The 24,359-nt window shown below is 46.8% G+C and overlaps 1 protein-coding gene across 5 annotated transcripts in view; it reads right to left on the reverse strand.

Annotated features, from left to right (window-relative positions):
• Positions 1–24,359, reverse strand: part of LOC122172870 (zinc finger protein OZF-like) — a 50,201-nt gene that overhangs the window by 12,032 nt on the left and 13,810 nt on the right. Inside the window, exons 2-4 of one of the 5 annotated variants that reach the window (XM_065569663.1) lie at positions 12,600–12,681; positions 11,583–11,717; positions 9,468–9,594 (exon numbers count right to left, since the gene is read on the reverse strand). In XM_065569663.1, the coding sequence (XP_065425735.1) occupies positions 9,468–9,594; positions 11,583–11,675 (220 nt within the window). In that variant the 5' untranslated portion in view covers positions 11,676–11,717; positions 12,600–12,681. Of the gene's footprint in view, positions 1–6,404; positions 6,520–9,467; positions 9,598–11,582; positions 11,718–12,599; positions 12,682–24,359 lie in introns of those variants that run through there. The other 4 variants (XM_065569666.1, XM_065569667.1, XM_065569665.1 and 1 more) reach the window with 4 other exon arrangements.

Here is a 24,359-nt window from a genome sequence, read left to right on the forward strand (position 1 = left end):
CGTAAACAGTGAGGTGGCAAAGTTTGCAGATGATACTAAACTGCTAAAGATAGTTAAGTCCAAAGCAGACTGTGAAGAACTTCAAAAAGATCTCACAAAACTAAGTGATTGGGCAACAAAATGGCAAATGAAATTTCATGTGGATAAATGTAAAGTAATGCACATTGGAAAAAATAACCCCAACTATACATACAATATGATGGGGGCTAATTTAGCTACAACAAGTCACGAAAAAGATCTTGGAGTCATCGTGGATAGTTCTCTGAAAATGTCCACGCAGTGTGCAGAGGCGGTCAAAAAAGCAAACAGGATCTTAGGAATCAGAGAGGGAGTTTCGCAAGGAAGTTCTCCAGGTGAAGGAGGAGCAATACAGCACCCTTTTGGGGTAAGTGACTGTCTGTAGTGTGTGTTTGTTTGTGTTTGAGGGTTACTTGCTGTGTGCTGAGCTTGTGTTTGTCAGTCTGTTTGTTTGTTTTGGTTGTTTGAAGGACCGTGTGCTGTGGCTGGCAGTTGGAAGGTTTGAAAGCTAGAAGCCTCTGGTAAGTGGCTGAGCCTTCATCAGTGGGCGGGGCATTCATACAGGCCAGGGCTTTATAAAGCAGCGCACAAGCGACCAGGGGCTGCTAACAGGGAGTTTCGCAAGGGAGTTTGGAAGGGGAGCAGGAAGGGGGCGAGGGTCCCTTGCCAGTTCCATCCGTCTTCTCTTGATTCCCCTTAATACCTATAAAGCAACTACATTCATAACTTTTTGCTTAAACAACCCTTTCAGCTGACAGGGGGCTGCAGACGGGAGTTCGACAGAGGGAGGCTTACGATGGTTAGGAAGACCCGCAACACCTGTGCCAGCACTGCTACTGTCTCCTCCACCTGTGCCTGTAGCCAGACAGAGTGCCTAAGCATGGATGCCTCTACCCAGATCCTGGTGTGGTTTTGCAAAGACTGTAACTTGCAATTTCCACTTACTGATATCCAGGCTGGGGGGACCATCCAATGTGAGAGGTGCCTGCTGGTGGAATCTCTCAGGCAGCAGGTGGGAGAGCTACAGGAGGAGGTGGCTAGGTTGAGGAGCATCCGTATCCATGAGCAATTCCTCGACAGTGTCCATGTGGAGACAGCTGAGGTAGCTGTCCCAGTACACAGGACTGCTGATACACCACTGGTGGAGGAGGAGATGGCTCAGGGTGGACACTGGCAGCTGGTTACTTCTGGCAGCAGGCAGTGCTCCACCCTTACTCCGAACCCTCCTGCCGTGGTTACAGGTAACCGTTATGCTCTTCTTGATACAGGAAAGAAGGAATCACTCCCTACAGTAAAGGAGGAGAAGCCTCGTACCCCTAAGGCTGGAGAGTCTGCTGCCACCACTGCGAATAGGAAACGTAGGGTAGTGGTGGTCGGAGACTCTCTGCTGAGGGGGACGGAGGCGCCCATCTGTCGCCCTGACATTTCATCTCGGGAGGTATGCTGCCTGCCGGGGGCCCGTATCCGACACGTTACAGAGGCATTGTCGAGGATTATCCAGCCCTCTGACTACTACCCCATGCTACTCATCCATGTGGGCACAAATGATACTGCGTGGTGTGACACCGAGCAGATCAAGAGTGACTACAGGGCTCTGGGAGTACGGGTGAAGGAGTTTGGAGCGCAGGTGGTATTCTCTTCGATTCTTCCTGTCAAAGGTAGGGGCCCGGGCAGAGACAGATGCACCATGGAGGTGAATGCCTGGCTGCGAAGATGGTGTCGCCAGGAGGGCTTTGGCTTCCTAGACCACGGGATGCTATTCGAGGAAGGACTGCTAGGCAGGGATGGCGTTCACCTTTCGAGGAGAGGAAAGACCCTATTCGGACACAGACTGGCTAACCTAGTGAGGAGGGCTTTAAACTAGGTTCGACGGGGACAGGTGAGCAAAGCCCACAGGTAAGTGGGGAACATGGAGACCGGGGAGATGGGTCGGAAACAAGAGGGAGTGTGGGCTATATTGGCAGAGAGAAAGGAGAGTCAGGACAAAACTGGGAGGAAAGATCAAACCAGTATCTTAGATGCCTATATACAAATGCGAGAAGTATGGGGAATAAGCAGGAAGAACTGGAAGTGCTAATAAATAAATACAACTATGACATTGTTGGCATCACTGAAACTTGGTGGGATAATACACATGATTGGAATGTTGGTGTGGATGGGTACAGCTTGCTCAGGAAGGATAGACAGGGGAAAAAGGGAGGAGGTGTTGCCTTATATATTAAAAATGTACACACTTGGACTGAGGTAGAGATGGACATAGGAGACGGAAGTGTTGAGAGTCTCTGGGTTAGGCTTAAAGGGGCAAAAAACAAGGGAGATGTCATGCTAGGAGTCTACTACAGGCCACCTAACCAGGTGGAAGAGGTGGATGAGGCTTATTTCAAGCAACTAACAAAATCATCCAAAGCCCAAGATTTGGTGGTGATGGGGGACTTCAACTATCCGGATATATGTTGGGAAAATAACACAGCGGGGCACAGACTATCCAACAAATTCTTGGACTGCATTGGAGACAACTTTTTATTTCAGAAGGTTGAAAAAGCTACTAGGGGGGAAGCTGTTCTAGACTTGATTTTAACAAATAGGGAGGAACTCGTTGAGAATGTGAAAGTAGAAGGCAGCCTGGGTGAAAGTGATCATGAAATCATAGAGTTTGCAATTCTAAGGAAGGGTAGAAGGGAGAACAGCAAAATAGAGACAATGGATTTCAGGAAGGCAGATTTTGGGAAGCTCAGAGAGCTGATAGGTAAGGTCCCATGGGAATCAAGACTGAGGGGAAAAACAACTGAGGAGAGTTGGCAGTTTTTCAAAGGGACACTATTAAGGGCCCAAAAGCAAGCTATTCCGCTGGTTAGGAAAGATAGAAAATGTGGCAAAAGACCACCTTGGCTTAACCACGAGATCTTGCACGATCTAAAAAATAAAAAGGAGTCATATAGAAAATGGAAACTAGGACAGATTACAAAGGATGAATATAGGCAAACAACACAGGAATGCAGGGGCAAGATTAGAAAGGCAAAGGCACAAAATGAGCTCAAACTAGCTACGGGAATAAAAGGAAACAAGAAGACTTTTTATCAATACATTAGAAGCAAGAGGAAGACCAAAGACAGGGTAGGCCCACTGCTTAGTGAAGAGGGAGAAACAGTAACAGGAAACTTGGAAATGGCAGAGATGCTTAATGACTTCTTTGTTTCGGTCTTCACCGAGAAGTCTGAAGGAATGCCTAACATAGTGAATACTAATGGGAAGGGGGTAGGTTTAGCGGATAAAATTAAAAAAGAACAAGTTAAAAATCACTTAGAAAAGTTAGATGCCTGCAAGTCACCCGGGCCTGATGAAATGCATCCGAGAATACTCAAGGAGCTAATAGAGGAGGTATCTGAGCCTCTAGCTATTATCTTTGGAAAGTCATGGGAGATGGGAGAGATTCCAGAAGACTGGAAAAGGGCAAATATAGTGCCCATCTATAAAAAGGGAAATAAAAACAACCCAGGTAACTACAGACCAGTTAGTTTAACTTCTGTGCCAGGGAAGATAATGGAGCAAGTAATTAAGGAAATCATCTGCAAACACTTGGAAGGTGGTAAGGTGATAGGGAACAGCCAGCATGGATTTGTGAAGAACAAATCATGTCAAACCAATCTGATAGCTTTCTTTGATAGGATAACGAGCCTTGTGGATAAGGGTGAAGCAGTGGATGTGGTATACCTAGACTTTAGTAAGGCATTTGATACGGTCTCGCATGATATTCTTATCGATAAACTAGGCAAATACAAATTAGATGGGGCTACTATAAGGTGGGTGCATAACTGGCTGGATAACTGTACTCAGAGAGTTGTTATTAATGGTTCCCAATCCTGCTGGAAAGGCGTAACAAGTAGGGTACCGCAGGGGTCTGTTTTGGGACCGGCTCTGTTCAATATCTTCATCAACGACTTAGATATTGGCATAGAAAGTACGCTTATTAAGTTTGCGGATGATACCAAACTGGGAGGGATTGCAACTACTTTGGAGGACAGGGTCATAATTCAAAATGATCTGGACAAATTGGAGAAATGGTCTGAGTTATACAGGATGAAGTTTAACAAAGACGAATGCAAAGTGCTCCACTTAGGAAGGAAAAATCAATTTCACACATACAGAATGGGAAAAGACTGTCTAGGAAGGAGTACGGCAGAAAGGGATCTGGGGGTTATAGTGGACCACAAGCTAAATATGAGTCAACAGTGTGATGCTGTTGCAAAAAAAGCAAACATGATTCTGGGATGCATTAACAGGTGTGTTGTGAGCAAGACACGAGAAGTCATTCTTCCGCTCTACTCTGCTCTGGGTAGGCCTCAGCTGGAGTATTGTGTCCAGTTCTGGACGCCGCATTTTAAAAAAGATGTGGAGAAATTGGAAAGGGTCCAAAGAAGAGCAACAAGAATGATTAAAGGTCTTGAGAACATGACCTATGAAGGAAGGCTGAAAGAACTGGGTTTGTTTAGTTTGGAAAAGAGAAGACTGAGAGGGGACATGATAGCAGTTTTCAGGTATCTAAAAGGGTGTCATAAGGAGGAGGGAGAGAACTTGTTCACCTTAGCCTCTAAGGATAGAACCAGAAACAATGGGTTTAAACTGCAGCAAAGGAGGTCTAGGTTGGACATTAGGAAAAAGTTCCTAACTGTCAGGGTGGTTAAACACTGGAACAAATTGCCTAGGGAGGTTGTGGAATCTCCGTCTCTGGAGATATTTAAGAGTAGGTTAGATAAATGTCTATCAGGGATGGTCTAGACAGTATTTGGTCCTGCCATGCGGGCAGGGGACCGGACTCGATGACCTCTCGAGGTCCCTTCCAGTCCTATAATCTATGAATCTATGAATTAAAAAGGGGTTAGAGAATAAGACTGAGAATATATTACTGCCCTTATATAAATCGATGGTACGCCCTCATCTCGAATACTGCGTACAGATGTGGTCTCCTCATCTCAAAAAAGATATACTGGTACTAGAAAAGGTTCAGAAAAGGGCAACTAAAATGATTAAGGGTTTGGAACGGGTCCCATATGAGGAGAGATTAAAGAGGCTAGGACTCTTCAGCTTGGAAAAGAGGAGACTAAGGGGGGATATGATAGAGGTATATAAAATCATGAGTGATGTGGAGAAAGTGGATAAGGAAAAGTTATTTACTTATTCCCATAATACAAGAACTAGGGGTCATCAAATGAAATTAATAGGCAGCAGGTTTAAAACAAATAAAAGGAAGTTCTTCTTCATGCAGTGCACAGTCAACTTGTGGAACTCCTCACCTGAGAAGGTTGTGAAGGCTAGGACTATAACAGAGTTTAAAAGAGAACTGGATAAATTCATGGTGGTTCAGTCCATTAATGGCTATTAGCCAGGATGGGTAAGGAATGGTGTCCCTAGCCTCTATCTGTCAGAGGATGGAGATGGATGGCAGGAGAGAGATCACTTGATCATTGCCTGTTAGGTTCACTCCCTCTGGGGCACCTGGCATTGGCCACTGTCGGTAGACAGGATACTGTGCTAGATGGACCTTTGGTCTGACCCGGTACGGCCTTTCTTATGTTCTTATGCTCTGCACGCTCGGCAAACAGGAACTGTAATTCAAAAGTTTGTGGGGCTTTTCCTGTCTACCTGGTCAGTGCATCCGAGTTCAGATTGCTGTCCAGAGATGTCACAATGGTGCACTATGGGATAGCTCCCAGAGGCCAATACCGTCGAATTGCGGCCACACTAACCTTAATTCAAAATGGCAATACTGATTTCAGCGCTACTCCCCTTGTCGGGGAGGAGTACAGTTATCGATATTAAGAGCCCTTTATATCGAAGTAAAGGGCTTCGTTGTGTGGACGGGTGCAGGGTTAATTCGGTTTAACGCTGCTAAATTCGAGATAAACTCCTAGTGTAGTCCAGGCCTTTGTAACTGATGAGGTATTCCCATGAGGACTGATGAGGGGGTGATGGTAAATACACATTTAGATCCTTTTCTTATTTTATATGTTTTCCCCATAAGGCACACTGGCACGGATCCATAGGATCTGTGCAATGCCCTGGCTTTTAATCCTTGGGAGGTGCCCCTTGAGCGTGCTAGACCCCCAAGGGGTCCCACTCTTCCACAAGGATAGGCCGAGTAGCTTCAACACCTGAGATTGAGCCTCTGGCTTCAACACTCCTATTTCAACCTGTGAGCTCTGCCAGCAGGTCCAGATGAACGACACTCCTGTTCATAGACTGTTCCTCATTCAATGCACAGAGCAAGTTTTTGCTGTGACACTGGGCAGACTTTTAAAACATAGCAGGGTTTATTAGTCAACTGAAACACATCATTGGAAAGTCCTTAGATTAGGACAGGGAAGCAAAGAAGACAATATAGTACATACTGGCCAATGCTCTTGAGCCATGCTGCTGTAGAAAATGGCTTGGTTTTCTTTCACTGTGCCTGTCCATTTGTCTTTGCTCCGGTAGAGCTCCCTGCATCTGCGAGCCCAGTTCTTCCTGCTCCCAAAAACACAACGAGTTCAAGTATACTTCACTCAGCAAAGCTGAGATCCTCCCATGGACAGGTGAGAATTATTCCCTTGTCTCTGTTGGGTATTCCATTGATGTACGTTGGTCCCAGCCAGTCCTTAATGACCCATTCATATCACCCCATGACAGCTAGGTGACAAAACACCTGATCTCTCCTGATCTTTATAATCATAGAAATACCAATCACAGAGGGAAACTGAGGTGCATATTGGCATCATACAAGTATCACCAAAATTCCTAGCTCTATTACACACACACACTGCTCACAGCCCTTGGAGAGAAAGCAAAGCACAGGAACTGGACATTAGTCCAGTGAACACAGTGGAGGACAAGCTGCAATCGTCAAACCTTGGTCAAAAAGGAGAGGCATGTAGAGAGGGGCTGGCTAGAGGCCTGATACCTGAGAGGCCATTCCTTGAGCAGACCATGGTGGCAGGTCAAAGGTTTAACTACCCCAGGACTGTGACATCGCAAAAGCACATTTTGGGGAATTAGGAAATCTAGTGACTCAGGTGTAATGGGAGGGAAAATGAAACTCCCCCAGTGTGTGGAGAAGGCTGGGGAATTAAACACTAAAATTCAGGAGCAACAGCCTCTAATTCTTCCAGAAAAGGAGAAAGTAAGAAACAAGAACTGGGCCACGCAACCTCAGGAGGAACAGGCTCGAAGATCCAAGGAGCCTGGAGGTAAGACAGCTTGTGGCTGCTGCGGATGGGGAGAGGGGGGACAAGACTCTCTCCAAACTCTCACTCCTGTTGACCCCGACCTGATTTTATGATCTATGACCTAGTCACATGTCTTGTGGGCAATTTTATATTCGCTAGAGGTAAAATGTCATGATCAGAGTATTTCTTATTAGCTTGGAACATGCATGGAGGGGCAAGGAGGTGAACATAAATAAATGGGTTATTAAGGGCAGGCACTACACTACAGCCGGGATCAAAGCTCTGAGATCGATCCAGTGGTTGATGTAACGGGTCTAGTATAGACCCGCAAAATCGACTGCAGATCGCTCTCCAGTCAACCCCTGTACTCAACCCCTGACAAGAAGAGTAAGGTAAGAAGACCCTGCGGTAATTTGACCTAAGGTACAATGACTCCAGCTACATTATTCACGTATCTGGAGTTGTGTAGCTTAGTTCGACTGACCATGGTAGGGTAGACATAGCCTGAGCTTGCTACAGTTAAGGGCCTTATATTAGGTTGAGGCTCTGTGGGAGTAGTTATGCAGAAGTCTAGGATTTACCTGAAGAGGCCTAAGGAGAGACTCCCAAGTCAGATATTTTGCACCCTCATTTTAAGAGTCTAAGAAGAAACCACAAACAGGTGCAATACACCACAGGATTCTAAATGAACAAAGTTTGGGCGGGCTTTAGCAATTAGGTTGCTATGCAGTATCTCAGCAGTTGGGCTGCAGTCATATATTAGAATAATTTAAATAAGTGATGTAAATCATGAGTATTAATGCTTGATGGTTAATTATGTACTTCCCGAAGGCCACATATGGGTTGGGACAGCTATTGCCATTATTGTAATCAGAGTAAAGGAGCAGATATGGTATATAGCCATCCTATTACCATAAGAAAGAGGATAAAATACTTTTCCTAGTTACCATTTTTTCATTTTGTTGGGTCCCCGAGACAGTGTAAACTGAAGCAGGGCCTCTCTTCTGATGGGCTCCCTTGCCCCTCAATCTTTGTTTCCAATGATGTCCATAACTTGTAAGTACGCACAGTGCAAAACCCTCTTTACTATACTTCTCTTAGTCTAATCGTTATGTGTATTGATTTTTGCCTACAACTTCAATTATAACTGTCTGTATTAAATCAAATTTCCATGTGTTTCACCAAATTTCATCTCCTCCATTAACTTTGAGTAGCCATGTACAAGGGCAAGCTGTACCCCAATACGTAATCTTATAGGTGTAAAAATTGTACAGGCTACACTACCACCCAGTGACATCATCAACAAAGTGCCCATTTATGCCTGGGTAGCGGCCCCGCCCTGGGAGGAGGAATGCAGCAAGGACTCAGGATCGGTGGCCAGGGTCATTGTGCATAGAGATGGGGAGGTTATATGGGGAGGGGGTAATGAGTCAAGAGTTAAAATAATAATATTTGGGAGGGAAATGTCTAATGAAGTGAAACTGAACAGAAATAAAACTGGAATGTAGGCTCTAAAGCAACAAGGCTTGGGTAGGGATTCAGGGTTAAAGGTCTGGGATCCCCCACAGCTCTAGATCCCCAAACCTCTCCTCCCTCCCACTGACCCATCCAGCCCACTTCCTGGGTGCCCTGCCTCCAGACTCCTCTCCTCTTCTTCCCATTACTCTCAGACATTACCACTCCCAGCACCTTGGGAGCTTCTTGTGTTCCCTCCTCGTCTCTCACTACCTCATCCCTCCCTGCTGCTTCTTAGCTTTAATCCTGTACACACTCTCCCCATGTCCTTACACCCCAGAATTATCTACTTCCCCCTTTTCCTCCCCTCCCATGGCTATTCTCCCTTCACATGTGGGGTCCTGAATGGCAACATTATACACTCTCCTATCAAAAGAGGAGCTCATCTGACTGTCACACAAGCCATGCATATGTCATACAGCTATTTATTCAATTTAGAATTCTACAGGCAGCATATTGTCCTCTTAAAATTAGGAAAAGGCATGAAAGCTACAGTTATTAATGTAGTTATTAATGTATCCAATAAGGATACATTAAATGCAATTTTAAAATGACTGATGGCACCAAAAAGGCAGATGTCCAAAAAATATACTAGTGGGTGGGACATAAGGCAAAAAAAGGGGGGCAAGGAAACTTGTCAAAACTTTTATGATGAATAAAAGTATAAAGTTATTACTACTCAGGTTCTTTAGAGACCTCACAGCTTCTAATAACCGAAGGGACAGGAGTCCTTACCCAGCAATACCACCATCCCATGGTTCTCCTGCATGACATCCTTGTAGAGGGCTCTCTGAGTGGGGTCCAGGAGAGCCCCCTCTTCCCTGGTGAAATACACAGCCACTTCCTCGAAAGTCACTGGCCCCTGAAAGAGCAAGAGTCCAACACTCAGTACCTGCTGCCCCTGTCACAACCCCACTATTCACGGAACAGAAGCACCAGGTAAATGGAAGCTCCAGGAGGCACATGTTAACAGAGTCCAACCCCACCTTGCTTAGATCAACCAGGAGGCCTCAGAGGGGAGAAAGAGAGAAACTTTGTGTCTCCCAGCTAACAGACGGAGGCAGGGTTTTCACATTTATCACATACCTACTAGCCAGAATTGTGGAAAATTGATAAGGGAAGCTATTAGAAATCAATGACCGATCAGTGAAAATAAGAAGGAAGTTTTTAAAAGTTAATCCTAACAATGGTAGTGGTAAATTACTAGATGGAAATGGCAGAAGTATCAAAAATAATGCAGAAGAGGTAAAAAAGTGTACAATAAATATTTATTTCCTGGATTTGGAGAAAAACAGATGATGTACTAATTTCATAAGATGTTGACGACGACACTCTTTCCATTCCAATAATAATTCATGAGGACATTAAACAGCAGCTATTAAAGTTAGACATGTTTAAATGTCTGACCCAGTAGCGCCATTCTTATGTTCTTATGAAAGGAGGAGCAGTGGTTATCATCTTTGCCTAACACACAAAAGGTCCCCGGTTCGAAAACCAGCAGAAACAGGTTGGCTTAGTTGGCGGGGGGAGATAGCTCAGTGGCTTGAGTATTGGCCTGCTAAACCCAGGTTTGTGAGTTCAATCCTTAAGGGGGCCATTTAGGGATCTGGGGCAAAAATCTGTCTGGGGATTGGTCCTGCTTTGAGCAGGGGGTTGGACTAGATGACCTCCTGAGGTCCCTTCCAACCCTGATATGCTATGATTCTATGAAATCAGCAGGTCCAGATAACTTGTATCCAAGAGTTTTAAAAGGCCTGGTGGAGGAGCGTGGTGGACTGTTAATGTTGATTTTAATTAGGACTTGGAACACTGGGGAAATTCCAGAAGACTGGAATAAAGCTAATGCAGTGCCAATATTTAAAAAGTATAAAAGAAATGACCCAGCTAATTACAAGTCAGTCTGACATTGATACTGGGCAAGACAATGGAGCAGCTGATACTGGATTTCATTAATAAAGAATTAAAAGAGGATAAAATAATGAGTTTGATTGCAGCTAATAGTATTGATGGATGTAATATACCTAGACTTCTGTAAGGCATATGACTTGGTTCAGCACAATATTTTGACCAAAAAGCTAGAATGATACAAAATAAACAAGGCATACATTAAAATAGATTAAAACCTATTATTGTAAATGGGGAACCGTGATCAAGTGAATTTATTTCTAGGAGGTTCCCGCAAGGATTGGTTCTTGGCCCTGTGCTATTTGACATTCTTATCAATGACCTAGAAGAGAATATAAAATCATCACTGATAAAGTTTGCAGTTGGCACAAAGATGGGGGTGGTGGTAACTAATGAAGAGTCAGTAGATTCAGGCTCCAGCACTGGGAGTCTGGGAAGTTTTCCCAGCCCTGGCTGGAGGGTTATTTCCTGTTTCACAAAGAGGAGAAGTTCTATTCCCAACTCCTGTGCCTTGAAATTAGGCCCTATCTGACACTACACCCCATATTCAGCATAGCGGTATGATTATAATATGATTAGGACATTATTATGATGCATTTTGTGCAAGATTCATCATGTGCGGTATCATTGGAAAATTCATCATTTGCTGAATATGATTATACTATTTGTGTGCATGGATCATGTTTGTATCTGAAGTTATGGATATTGAATATGTATCTATTTCAAATGTGCTTACTCTGGGTAACACCCACAACGAGCCTTTCAGGTACAACAGTGAAGAAGCCAGACAGTGCTGATGGCTCATCAACAAAGACAATGGACTGTGGAAGAGCTTAGCCTTCCTGTGAACATTTCAGACAGCCTATGAGTCACGGCTACTATGAATCAGCAGGGCATGCTAGGGCATGTGACCAGACCACATGACACTGAACTCCATTTTAGTACCTGTATTTTTCCGCAAACTGGACTGGAAACTGAGTTTGCAACAAAGGGTTCCCGCCATGTGGAAAAGCTACATAAGGTGAGGTGTGACATCATCTCTTGGCCTCATTCCTCACACAAGAGAACTCCTGGAAACACCTGAGGAAGAAAGACTTAACTGGGGGAAGTGCTGGTCCCGGGGTAAAGGGATTTCTAGCTTATGTATGGAAACTTGGTGGACGGCTTGTATCATCAGTCAGGGTGAGAAATTCCTAATTCAGATTCTATCCATCTAGTATGTTAGGCTTAGTTTCAGTTTTTGGTTATTTGCTAAGTAATCTGTTTTGATCTGTTTGCTATCACATATAATCACTTAAAATCTATCTTTCTGTAGTTAATAAACTTGTTTGTTGCTTTATCTTAACCAGTGTATTTTGAGTGAAGTATCTGGGGAAAATCTCAGCTTGGTTAGCCCAAGCTTGTTGTGCATATCTTTCCCATATCGAGGGAAAGGTGAACAATATTAATGAGCTTACATTATACAGATCCTTATGCACTAAAAGCTGGTATAATTCTGGATTTATACTACAGCAGGCGTGCAAGGTTGGGGAGTTGGGAAAATGGTTGTTCTCTTCTATCTGTCCTTGAGTGGCTTAGGTAAAACACTCAGGTAGCTTAGTTGGGTGTATGTAGCCACCTGCTGTCGTGTTGGGTGATAACAGGGACTGGAGAGGCTGGCTGAATCTCCAGCAAAACAGTGTGAGAAGGGCCAGCCCCGCTTGAGGGTTAGAGGGCACAGCGGTTCCCAGAAGCCCCCCAGATGGCATCCCAGGGGTGAGAACCCATCACACCCTAGATTACAGAAGTCTAGACTAGACTAGATTACAAAAATCTCAGATTTGTGACATCCTGTCCCCTCCCTTTCTCCACCCTTGATAATTCCTGCCTCCCACCAACTCTAGCAGCTCCCACCCTCCTATACATTTACTGCTCCTCTCCCTCCAAGAAGAACCCATCACCAGCTCCCTAATAATCCCTTACCTGAGACAGCTCCAGTGCAGCCATTTCCTTCCCCTGGGAGGACGGGATGATCTGGAGCAAAACGTGGACGTTATTCTATAGCCTGCCAGGGCGAGAAGGGCAATGTGAGAGAATTCAGAAGGGCTTTTGTCCATTCCACAAGGTGATTCCCGCCAGATTTTTTCTTGCTAATGGACATTCTAGGTTCTGCCACACTGTGAAGAACAGAGTGACCTTATTCCAGTTCAGGCCTAGCCTCCTCCCACCAGGGTGTAACCCTCTGAGACATGGTGAAACCCTCCCAGTAACAGAATCTCTCTGTTACACTTATCATGTTTGCGGACAGTACCAAGCTGGGAGGGGTTACAAGTGCTTTGGAGGATAGGATTAAAATTCAAAATGATCTGGACAAACTGGAGAAATGGTCTGAAGTAAATAGGATGAAATTCAATAAGGACAAATGCAAAGTACTCCACTTAAGAAGGAACAATCAGTTGCACACGTACAAAATGGGAAATGACTGCCTAGGAAGGAGTACTGTGGAAAGGGATCTGGGAGTCATAGTGGATCACAAGCTAAATATGAGTCAACAGTGTAACACTGTTAGAAAAAAAGCAAACATCATTCTGGGATGTATTAACAGGAGTATTGTAAGTAGACAGAAGAAGTAATTCTTTCACTCTACTCCACGCTGATTAGGCCTGAACTGAAGTATTGTGTCCAGTTCTGGGCGCCACATTTCAGGAAAGATATGGACAAATTGGAGAACGTCCAGAGAAGAGCAACAAAAATGATTAACAATCTAGAAAACATGATCTATGAGGCAAGATTGAAAAAATTGGGTGTGTTTAGTATTGAGAAGAGAAGACTGAGAGGGGACATGATCACAATTTTCAAGTACATAAAAGGTTGTTACAAGGAGGAGAGAGAAAATTGTTCTTCTTAACCTCTGAGGATAGTACAAGAAGCAATGGGCTTAAATTGCAGCAAGGGCGGTTTAGGTTGGACATTAGGAAAAACTTCCTGTCAGAGTGGTTAACCCCTGGAATAAATTGCCTAGGGAGGTTGTGGAATCTTCATTCTTGGGGATTTTTAAAAGCAAGCTGGACAAATACCTGTCAGGAATGGTCTAGATCAGGGGTCGGCAACCTTTCAGGAGTGGTGTGCCGAGGCTTCATTTATTCACTCTAAGGCCTGGTCTACACTATGAGTTTAATTCGAATTTAGCAGCGTTAAATCGCATTAACCCTGCACCCGTCCACACAACGAAGCCATTTATTTCGAAATAAAGGACTCTTAAAATCAATTTCTGTACTCCTCCCCAACCAGCGGAGTAGCGCCAAAATCGATGATGTCATTTCCAATTAGGGTTAGTGTGGCCGCAATTCGATGGTGTTAGCCTCCGGGAGCTATCCCACAGTGCACCATTGTGACCGCTCTGGACAGCAATCTAAACTCGGATGCACTGGAAAGGTAGACAGGAAAAGCCCTGCGAACATTTGAATTTTGTTTCCTGTTTGCCCAGCGTGGAGAGCACAGGTGACCACAGAGAGCTCATCAGCACAGGTAACTATGCAGGCTGATAATCGAAAAAGAGCACCAGCATGGACCGTACGGGAGGTACTGGATCTGATCACTATATGGGGAGAGGATTCAGTGCTAGCAGAACTTCGTTCGAAAAGACGAAATGCCAAAACTTTTGAAAAAAATCTCCAAGGGCATGATGGAGAGACGTCACAATAGGGACTCAGATCAGTGCCGCGTGAAAGTCAAGGAGCTCAGACAAGCCTATCAAAAAACAAAGGAGGCAAACGGTCGCTCCGGGTCAGAGCCGTGGACATGCTGCTTCTATGTCAAGATCAATGCAATTCTAGGGGGGGCTGCCACCACTACCCCACCTCTGACCGTGGATTCCGAGGTGGGAGTAATCTCATCAGCCACACCTGAGGATTCTGCGGATGGGGAAGAGGAGTAGTAGTAGGAGGAGGACGAGCTTGCGGACAGCACACCGTACTCCGTTCTCCCCAACAGCCAGGATCTTTTTCTCAGCCTGACTGAAGTACCCTCCCAACCTCCAGACAATGAGGCCATGGAAGGGACCTCCGGTAAGTTTACCTTTGTAAATATAAAACATGGTTTAAAAGCAAGTTATTTAATGATTACTTTGCCCTGAGGACTTGGGATGCATTCGCGACCAGTGCAGCTACTGGAAAAATCTGTTAACGTGTCTGGGGATGGAGCGGAAATCCTCCAGGGACATCTCCATGAAGCTCTCCTGGAGGTACTCCAGAAGCCGTTCCACAAGGTTTCTGGGCAGTGCAGCCTTATTCAACCCTCCACGGTATGACACTTGACCACGCCATGCTAGTAGCAAGTAATCTGGTATCATTCTATGACAAAGCCTGGCAGCGTATGGTCCCGGTGTTTGCTGGCATTCAAGCAACATCCGTTCTTTATCTCACTGTGTTATCCTCAGGAGAGTGATATCGTTCATGGTAACCTGGTTGAAATACGGGAATTTAATTAAGGGGACAGAGGTGGCCATTCCTACTGGGCTGTTGGCCTGTGGCTGAAAAGAAATCCTTCTCTGCAGTTAGCCAAACGGGGGGCGGGGGGGGAGAGATCATGGGCGCTGAGCTTTTTGTGTTTGGCTGGCAGGGATCTTCCCTGATACCAGCCACGCGGTGGGGGGAGGGATAACGCGATCATCCCAGAGAATTGGATGGGGGGGGGGGTTAGTTTGGTTTCTGCTGCTGCACGTTAACAGGAAAACCGCAGCACTCTACGGGCTTTGCTTGGTATGTGGGAAAGGAGGGCGCTGCTTGTAGGAAAGCTGCAGAAGCCGAAAGACAATGGCTTACCATGGCCGCATGCAAGCCGAATTCTGTTGCCCGGACCTGCGTCTGTGCTCTCTGACACCAAAGTCGCAGACACTCAATATTAAGAGGCAAAATGCGACCTTGCACAGAAATCACATGTGCTACGTAATGTGAATAGTGTTGGTCACCGTGAAAGAGTATAAGCATTGTTCTGTAAAATGTATCTTTTTAAAAAATTCTCTCCTTTTTTCCCCCCCTCCAGCAGCTGCTAATTTTTCAAGCCTCCCTCCTCCGTCCCGAAGGCTATCTCAGATAAGGCATCGGAAAAAGAGGATGCGAGACGAGATGTTCGCGGAAATCATCGAATCCACCCACAGTGACAGAGCTCATCTGAATGAGTGGAAGGACACGTTTTCAAAGTATAGGAAAGATGCCAGTGAACATGAGGACAGGAGGGACCAACGTGAGGACATGAGGGACCAACGTGAGGAGAGGAGAGACACTCGAGATGAGAGGTGGTGGCAGGAAGATCAGAGGAGGCAGGATGCAACGCTGGGGCTGCTGCGTGAGCAAACAGACATGCTCCGGCGTCTGGTGGAGCTTCAGGAACGGCAGCAGGATAACAGAGTGCCGCTACAGCCCCTGTATAACCCCCCTCACGATGTTCCATAGCTTCCTCACCCAGACATGTAAGAACGCAGGGGGGGGGGAGGCTCCGTGCACCCTCCCATTCCACCCCTGTGGACAGCCCAAGCAAAAGGCTGTCATTTTTTTTACCTTTTTTTAGTGGCCTTTTCCTTCCTGCCGATCCTCCTCCCAAACCCCACCCGGGTTCTCTCCCTCTTTTTATAACCAGTTAAAGAATAAATGATTTTTAAACAATAGTGACTTTATTTCCTTTGAAAGCAAGCTGTGATCGAAGGAGGAGGGTGGGTTCCTTACAGAGAATGAGTCAATAAAGGGGGCAGGTTTTCATCAAGGAGAAACAAACAAATTTCACACTGTAGCCTGGCCAGTCATGAAACTGGTTTTCAAAGCTTCTCTGATGCGAAGTGCTTCCTAGTGTGCTCTTCTAATTGCCCTGGTGACTGGCTGCACGTAATCAGCAGCAAGGCGATTTGCCTCAGCCTCCCACCCCACCATAAAGGTCTCCCCCTTACTCTCACAGAGATTGTGGAGCACACAGCAAGCAGCAATAACAATGGGGAGATTGGTTTGGCTGAGGTCTGACCGAGTCAGTAACGATCGCCAGCGACCTTTTAAACGGCCAAATGCACATTCTACCACCATTCTGCACTTGATCAGCCTGTAGTTGAACAGGTCCTGACTCCTGTCCAGGCTGCCTGTGTATGGCTTCATGAGCCATGGCATTAAAGGGTAGGCTGGGTCCCCAAGAATAACTATTGGCATTTTATCATGCCCAACGGTTATTTTCTGGTCCGGGAAGTAAGTCCCTTGCTGCAGCCGTTTAAACAGAGTAGTGTTCCTGAAGACGCGAGCATCATGAACCCTTCCCGGCCAGCCCACGTTGACGTTGGTGAAACGTCCCTTGTGATCCACCAGTGCTTGCAGCACCATTGAAAAGTACTCCTTGCGGTTTATGTACTGGGTACCCTGGTGCTCCGGTGCCAAGATAGGGATATGGGTTCCATCTATCACCCCACCACAGTTAGGGAATCCCATTGCAGCAAAGCCATCCACTATGACCTGCACATTTCCCAGAGTCACTACCTTTCGTAGCAGCAGCTCAGTGTTTGCTTTGGCAACTTGCATCACAGCAGCCCCCAAAGTAGATTTGCCCACTCCAAATTGATTCCCAACTGACCGGTAGCTGTCTGGCATTGCAAGCTTCCACAGGGCTATCGCCACTCGCTTCTCAACTGTGAGGGCTGCTCTCATCTTGGTATTCTGGTGCTTCAGGGCAGGGGCAGCAAGTCACAAAGTTCCATGAAAGTGCCCTTACGCATGCAAAAGTTTTGCAGACACTGGGAATCGTCCCACACCTGCAACACTATGCGGTCCCACCAGTCTGTGCTTGTTTCCCGGGCCCAGAATCGGCGTTCCACAGATAGAACCTGCCCCATTAACAACATGATCTCCAAAGCACTGGGGCCCGCGGTTTGAGAGAATTCTGTGTCCATGTCCTCATCAGTCTTGTCACTGCGCTGCCGTCGCCGCCTCCTTCTCGCCTCGTTTTTCTGGTCCTGGCTCAGCATAAACCGCACGAGAATGTGCGAGACGTTTACAATGTTCATTACTGTTGTCTTGAGCTGAGCGGGCTCCATGCTTGCCGTGGTATGGAGTCTGCAGTGTTCATCCAGGAAAAAAGGCACGAAATGGTTGTCTGCCGTTGCTTTCATGGAGGGAGGGATGAGGCTGTACCCAGAACCACCTGTGACAATGTTTTTTGCCCCATCAGGCACTGGGATCTCAACCCAGAATTCCAATGGGTGGTGGAGACTGCAGGAACTATGGGATAGCTATGGGATAACTACCCACAGTGCAACACTCCGGAAATCGACGCTAGCCCCAGTGCATTGATGCACACAGTCGAATTAATGTGCTTAGTGTGGCTGCATACATTCGACTTTATACAATCTGTTGCCAAAAATCGAATTCTGTACATTCGGATTAATCCCGTAGTGTAGACATACCCTAATATAAGGTTTCACGTGCCCGTAATACATTTTTACATTTTTAGAAGGTCTCATTCTATAAGTCTATAATATATAACTAAACTACTGTTGTAGGTAAAGTAAATAAGGTTTATAAAATGTTTAAGAAGCTTCATTTAAAATTAAATTAAAACGCAGGGCCCCCCGGACCGGTGGCCAGGACTTGGGCAGTGTGAGTGCTACTGAAAATAAGCTTGCGTGCCACCTTCGGCACGCATGCCATAGGTTGCCTACCCCTGGTCTAGATAATACATAGTCCTGCCTTGAGTGCAAGGGACTGGATTAGATGATCTTTTGAGGTCCCTTCCAGTTCTATCATTCTATGAACTAAAGGCCAGAGAAGAGCAGAATCAAAGAAGTCACTTTGGAGGATTCTCCCTGTTATTGTCCCCAAGGCAGCTGTCTCAGGTTTACAAAGTTGTTTGATGCTCCAGCTTTTATACAGTCTCTTCTGCGAGTGCCCCTTTTCATGGGCTGGGCCTAGTTTTAGCTTTTGGCAAGCGTGACCCTGAGGGCTCTGAGACTGGGCCTCCTTGCCTCAGCACACCTTGTTTCTTTCTGTGGCTCCCCAGTGAATCCAAATGAGTAGATACTCCTGGTAGAGACTGTGAACATGAGAACAGCCCACTGAGTGAAACCAATGGTTCATGTAGCTCAGTGGCCAATGCCAGGTGCTTCAAAGAGAATGAACAGAACAGGGAATCATCAAGTGATCCACCCCCTGTCACCCATTCCTAGCTTCTGGCAAACAGAGGCTAGAGATGTCGTCCCTGCCCATCATGCCTGTGACACTGGCAGATGAGGGGTTAGCTCTTGCAAAAGCTCCCATGTCTTAATTGAACATGGAGAAATGCATAGTTGGAATCAGTCTGGCTCACCTGTGTTAGTACTGTTAAAACAGGTATTAGAATTATGAGAATGTGTTTAGACTTTATTGAATGCTCATGAGTCTGCCTGGGTTAATATCTGACTAGTTGCTTTGGGAGCCTCTGTGTCTATGTAAATCACCAGACAGGAGAGAGACTTCACTTATGTGAAGTGCTGATTGGCAACAGAATGCATTACACCCTGCCTCGCAGGAAAGCTCCATCAACACCAGATATACTATTATGGGATGTTAAAGAAGACAAACGACTGTTGTGCTGATTTCCCATTAGCTGAATTTGCGGCTCAGAGCACGTCAGGACGGGGGGGAAAACCCACACAGAAGGAACTGATTATCTGTATGCTGCTTGGACTCTGGGGGGCAAAGTTTCTAGGCTTAAGCCAGTGATCCCCAGCTGCTTAGCCTGGGTTAGTCCTAAAGAATATGCAGAGCTTGCTTATTATAGAAGCTTCTATTACCTTTTGAAATGTAAGACTGTAACTCGTCTTCATCTACATGATTACCTGCTTTAACTTTGTACACAACTCATTTCCTTTTAAATAAATGTTAATACAGGTTATTACAGGACTGGCTACAAGAGTTGTCTTTGTTGGGAGATCTAAGAGTCAATTGACCTAAGTAAGTGACTGGACCTTTGGGACTGGCAGTAACCTCAACATTGCTGTGATTCGTGGTGTAAGGCAGTGGTTCTCAACAAGGTATCTGGGGCCCTCTGGGGGGCCACGAGCAGGTTTCAGGGGCGCTGCCAAGCAAGGCCAACATTAGACTTGCCAAGGCCCAGGGCAGAAAGTTGAAGTCCCAGCACATAGGGATGAAGTCTGGGGCCCTGAGTCCCACCACCCAAGGCTGAAGCCAAAGGCTAAGCAATGTAGCTTTGTGGGGCCCCTGTGGCATGGGGCCCCAGGCACTTTCCCTGCTTGCTACCCCCTAACACCAGCCCCAGTTATTGTGGCCCACATGGGCCGTGAAGTTTTTATAGCATGTTGGGGGGGGGCTCACAAAGAAAAAGGTTGAGAACCTCCGGTGTAAGAGACCATCTGTAACAAAGGTAGGCTCACCTGTGTGGTGAGATACATGGGATGACCCAAGGTGACTGTCTGTGATTCCATGTTAATGCTGTTACAGTGCCTGAAGTGTTTACACTGGATACTTCTTGGTGGTGAAATCTACATATAGACCTCACAACCAGTTTGGGGTTTGTGCCCTGCTTCTTACCAGTCTGCCTTGAGGCTGGTGCTCATGCTCTCGAGTCACTGAAGATATCATTACAGAGATTTATGGGCAAAATGCCACCAGCAGCAATTTGCAACAATGCAGAGCAGGCTTTACAGTGACACAGTGTGGGCCAAATGGTCTATGGACTCAGTCAAGCCTCAGTTCTCCTCCAGTGCAGATCAGCATCCCGGCAACCTTCAAGGAGGGTCAAGGCTGCCACTCCTTCAGTGATGATTGATCTCCAGCATAGCATCACCCGTGTCTCATGATCAGTCTTGTCTCTGGAGACAGAGGTGAGTGACAGAGGGTGCACAATGGATCCAGGGGCAGGGAAAGGGATAACAAAACACACCTTCTGGGGGTCACCCCTCAGGAAGTGAAGGTCACAGGCACTGTGGTGAAAATAAAGAGGGAGGGGAGGGAGTGGGAGCAGCACCCTCAAAGGCACCCCACCACATCAGGCATGGGGCTGATAGGGGGCCATTCCCTGGGCCTGGGTGCCTGTGAAGGGCTATATAAACCCCACGCTGGCACAGAAGGGGTTAAACTCCTGCTTTAGTCTGGACTGGCCCAGCTCCTCCACACCTGCAAACTATGCCAGGACTGGAGCAGAATTTAACAGGAGAGACCTACTCTAGTCAATGGGGAGCAACCCTGAGAAGGGAACTGTCTGTTGAGCATCTCCAGCCCCAAAGAGAGGGCTGGCAGCATTCAGGGCTCTCGCCTTCACTGAGGGAGGGTGGGGTTCCCTGCAGCTCAAAGGGGGAGCAAGCTGAAACTTGCACTGGAGACCCAGTAAACTCTGAAGGGGACTGAGATTCTCCCAGAGCCCCCAGAAGTAAGAGTGGTCCATAGCCTGATGGGAGCTGTCCACAGTTTCCCCCCACCCCGTTTCTTTTCTTTCATTCCTTTATTTACCCTTGTTTGCCGACAATCATCTCTTTGTTGTTTCACCTGGTATCCTGAGAGAGGAAGAAAGTGCCTTAAGGCCTCAGCCAGAGGGTTGAGCCCTGACACCCTAGAAGGACAGGCCCCTGTAGCATCCCTGGGGCAGGGGGCAATTGGACTCACAGAGGCACACCCCAGAAAGCCTAGGGTCCAGCAGTTGGGCACAGGTTTGATAGGTTGGAATGGCCTCTCACTGGGGGCTGCCAGCAGCCTGGCACATGGAATAGATACAGAGTGGCCTGGGGAGCAGGAAGCGGGGCAGCGTCCCAGACAGGACACCAAGAAGGGAAATGGAGAGGGGAGAAAAGGCACTGCAGTGAACTCAGTACCCATCGTGGAGGCCATTGGCAGAAAGTTGTCATGTCCCTGGCCTACGGGGGTTAGACAGTGACACAGAGATCCCTTGGCAAAGGGTCACTTGGTCTTTGCCAGCAGCTCTCACCTGAGACCTGACAAACCCATCACACCAAACACATCTCTTGGAGGATGGTCATGTGAGGTGTCTACAGAAAGCTCATAACTGGTCAAGAGTCATAATGACAGAGATCAACGTATGGGTCACGTGTAAGGAACAAAGCATCTATACAGAAAATCTACACTATGGACTTGGAATGGAAAATCAATCACCGAGAGGTAACAGGCCCCGGGATTGGCCCATCCACCCAAGAGGGAGTCGTCACTTCTCACTAGTCAGCTGCAAGGTAACGCAACACTCAAATGACCAGCCTTGCTCCCTCCCAAACTATCAATGGAAAACCATCAGGGCACCACCAAACACTGGGAACTGGAGTGGGGGGAGGAGGGGGGAGCTGAAGGTAACACAAATTTAATCGTCCCAAATCCAAAATATGAATAGTTTAAAGGCACATGTTACACGTGTATGGGGTGGAGGGGCAGGCCAGAGTGTATAGGTGAGGGGGCCTGTTTGGAGGAGGGGCAGACTGGGCAGAGGGCTAGGGCATGGCTGGACCAGAGGCAGGGGGCCCAGCTGGAAGTAGCAGTGAGGGGCCCAGCTCAGGCTACATCACCAAGGTGGCATGCACCAGACCATACGCTGCTGCTGCCTGTAATACGTGTGTGGAGCAGCCTAGGACAGGAGACAGCTACTGGCTTCTACAGTGCTAAGAGAGGGTTGGAGGGGCTGGACAAGAAGGGGAGGCTGAACAGGAAATAGTGGCAGGAGGAGGAGGTGGAGAAGGAGAGAGAGACAAACACCAGTCTTCTCTCATGTACTTAGTTACTGTAACCACCATGTGATTAAACTGTCAAGATCTTGGGGCACAGACCATGTTGGAGATTTCTTTCACTGGCTCTGTTACCAACTGCCCATGACAAACACTTGAAAGAAGGGGAGGCTGAGCTGCAAGTGGTGGCAGGAGGAGGAGGTGGGGAAGGAGAGAGACGTTTGAAAGCATGACCATTATTCTCATTCCACCGTAACAAAAAGTACAGGATGGGGAGTTGCACTTCAGAATCTCCCAGCACCTATGTCGAGAGAACACTGGACGGGGCTATTCCTGGCTCTGCCATGGGCCTGCTGGGTGACCTTGGGTAAGTCATTGTACTTCTCTGTGCCTCCGAATGCAAACCTGCATGATACCCACAACTGCCTACAGGGCTGCTAACTCCTCCAGCCAACACCACTCTGTGTAAAAAGCTAGGAAATTCACTTCCAAAAAACTTGATTAATGCAATTTAAGGTTGCCCGGAGCTGTCTGGTGCCCCTCCAGAAGAGAGATCAACAAAACTCAAACTTGTCATAATCAGGAAATGCAGAAATAAAGTGTACACCAATGTAATCCTAATTATGACCCAGGTGAGCAATGACCCTTTCTTTACCCCTACAACACACCTATGTGCACCCAGCCTAAAGTACTAGGGAAAAAGACAACCATGGCACAGAATCAAGCACCTTACCTTTGCTAAGACAGAATATGATTTTAAGTGAGCTGCGCTGTACAGGAGCTATTGACACCTGTTCTACACTCAGACACTCGGCCTGCTTCCCAGAAACAGCCACACACTTGGTCAATTGAACACCTCTTCACCCCTTTTTACAACTGTTTAATTCTTACTCACAGAAATTCCAGCTAACATCATTAACATTCACTTACCCATGGTTAAGCACACAGACTGCTCTCAGATCCCATCTCACTGCTGACCATTCCCATGGCAAACAGTCTCTTGTTTCCTCCTGACAACATGCACAGCTCAGTGCAGAAATGATACAGACTGGAAGCTCAAGTTACACATGCACCTCTTTCCTTTCATCGCAAACATGGGGGACTCAGACCCAGATCTTCTCATATTAGAATCAAACCTACACCATGCTGTTCTATCTAATGCCTCTACATTTCAGTGCAGCTACACAGTGAGTGAAGCTGGAGTGCAGGCAGATACTGCCCAGTGGCTGTTGCCAGCTCCAGGGGGCAGAGTTAAGGTTGCATTGGCTTGTACATTAGCTAGGTATTTCCAAGTTTGTGGAGGTTTGGCTTTTGCTGAACTTAACATTCTGGCAGGGCCCAACATACTGCTTGGCAATCTTACCTCAGCATTAATGAAGGTGTCAGTGACTAGATGAATGTTCAGTAAATAAGCAGAAAGTGATAGCTCCCCATCCCTACTTGCCATTCCCACAGGCAGCAAAGTCCTGGGCAAGGCAAGTTTCATAGGGAAAGAGAAGGGGATAGAGCTTAGAGTTTCTCTGCCAGTCAGGAAGGGGTAGCAGCGAGGGAAGACTGACGGGTGATAGTTGGAGGGGTGAAGAGGTTTGGGGTATGGGAGGGGCAGAAGCAGCTGGCACTGGGTAACCTGGGGCTGGGCAGTCTCCATTGGGAACACTTGCTCCTCCTGTGCCCTTTCCACACCCTCTTGCGAGTAGAGAATGACCACCCTCTCCCCAACCCCAGAGGCAGCCACATCTCAGGACTCTCCCAAGTTGCACCCACTAACTCTCTTCCCATTTGGGGTATAGCTCAGGGCAACAATTTCCCACCAAGATGAACCCAGCTGGCTGCTGGCTGTTCTGGTGCCACAGGGGCCTCTGGTGGGTGATAGGCAGAACTGCAGCACTTCTCGGGCAGAATGTATATTCTTCATACAAAAAAAAAATTCTCCGCTGGATGTGAATTCTGTGTGTATGCAGTGGCGCAGAATTCCCACATGAATAACTCACACCCTGCACAAACATAACCTGCTCACTCCCATCTCTTCTCTCTATGTCTCTGAGTCCCAGAGC

This window comes from Chrysemys picta, chromosome 16 (assembly GCF_011386835.1).
Source record: "Chrysemys picta bellii isolate R12L10 chromosome 16, ASM1138683v2, whole genome shotgun sequence".
Taxonomy (NCBI): Eukaryota; Metazoa; Chordata; order Testudines; family Emydidae; genus Chrysemys; species Chrysemys picta.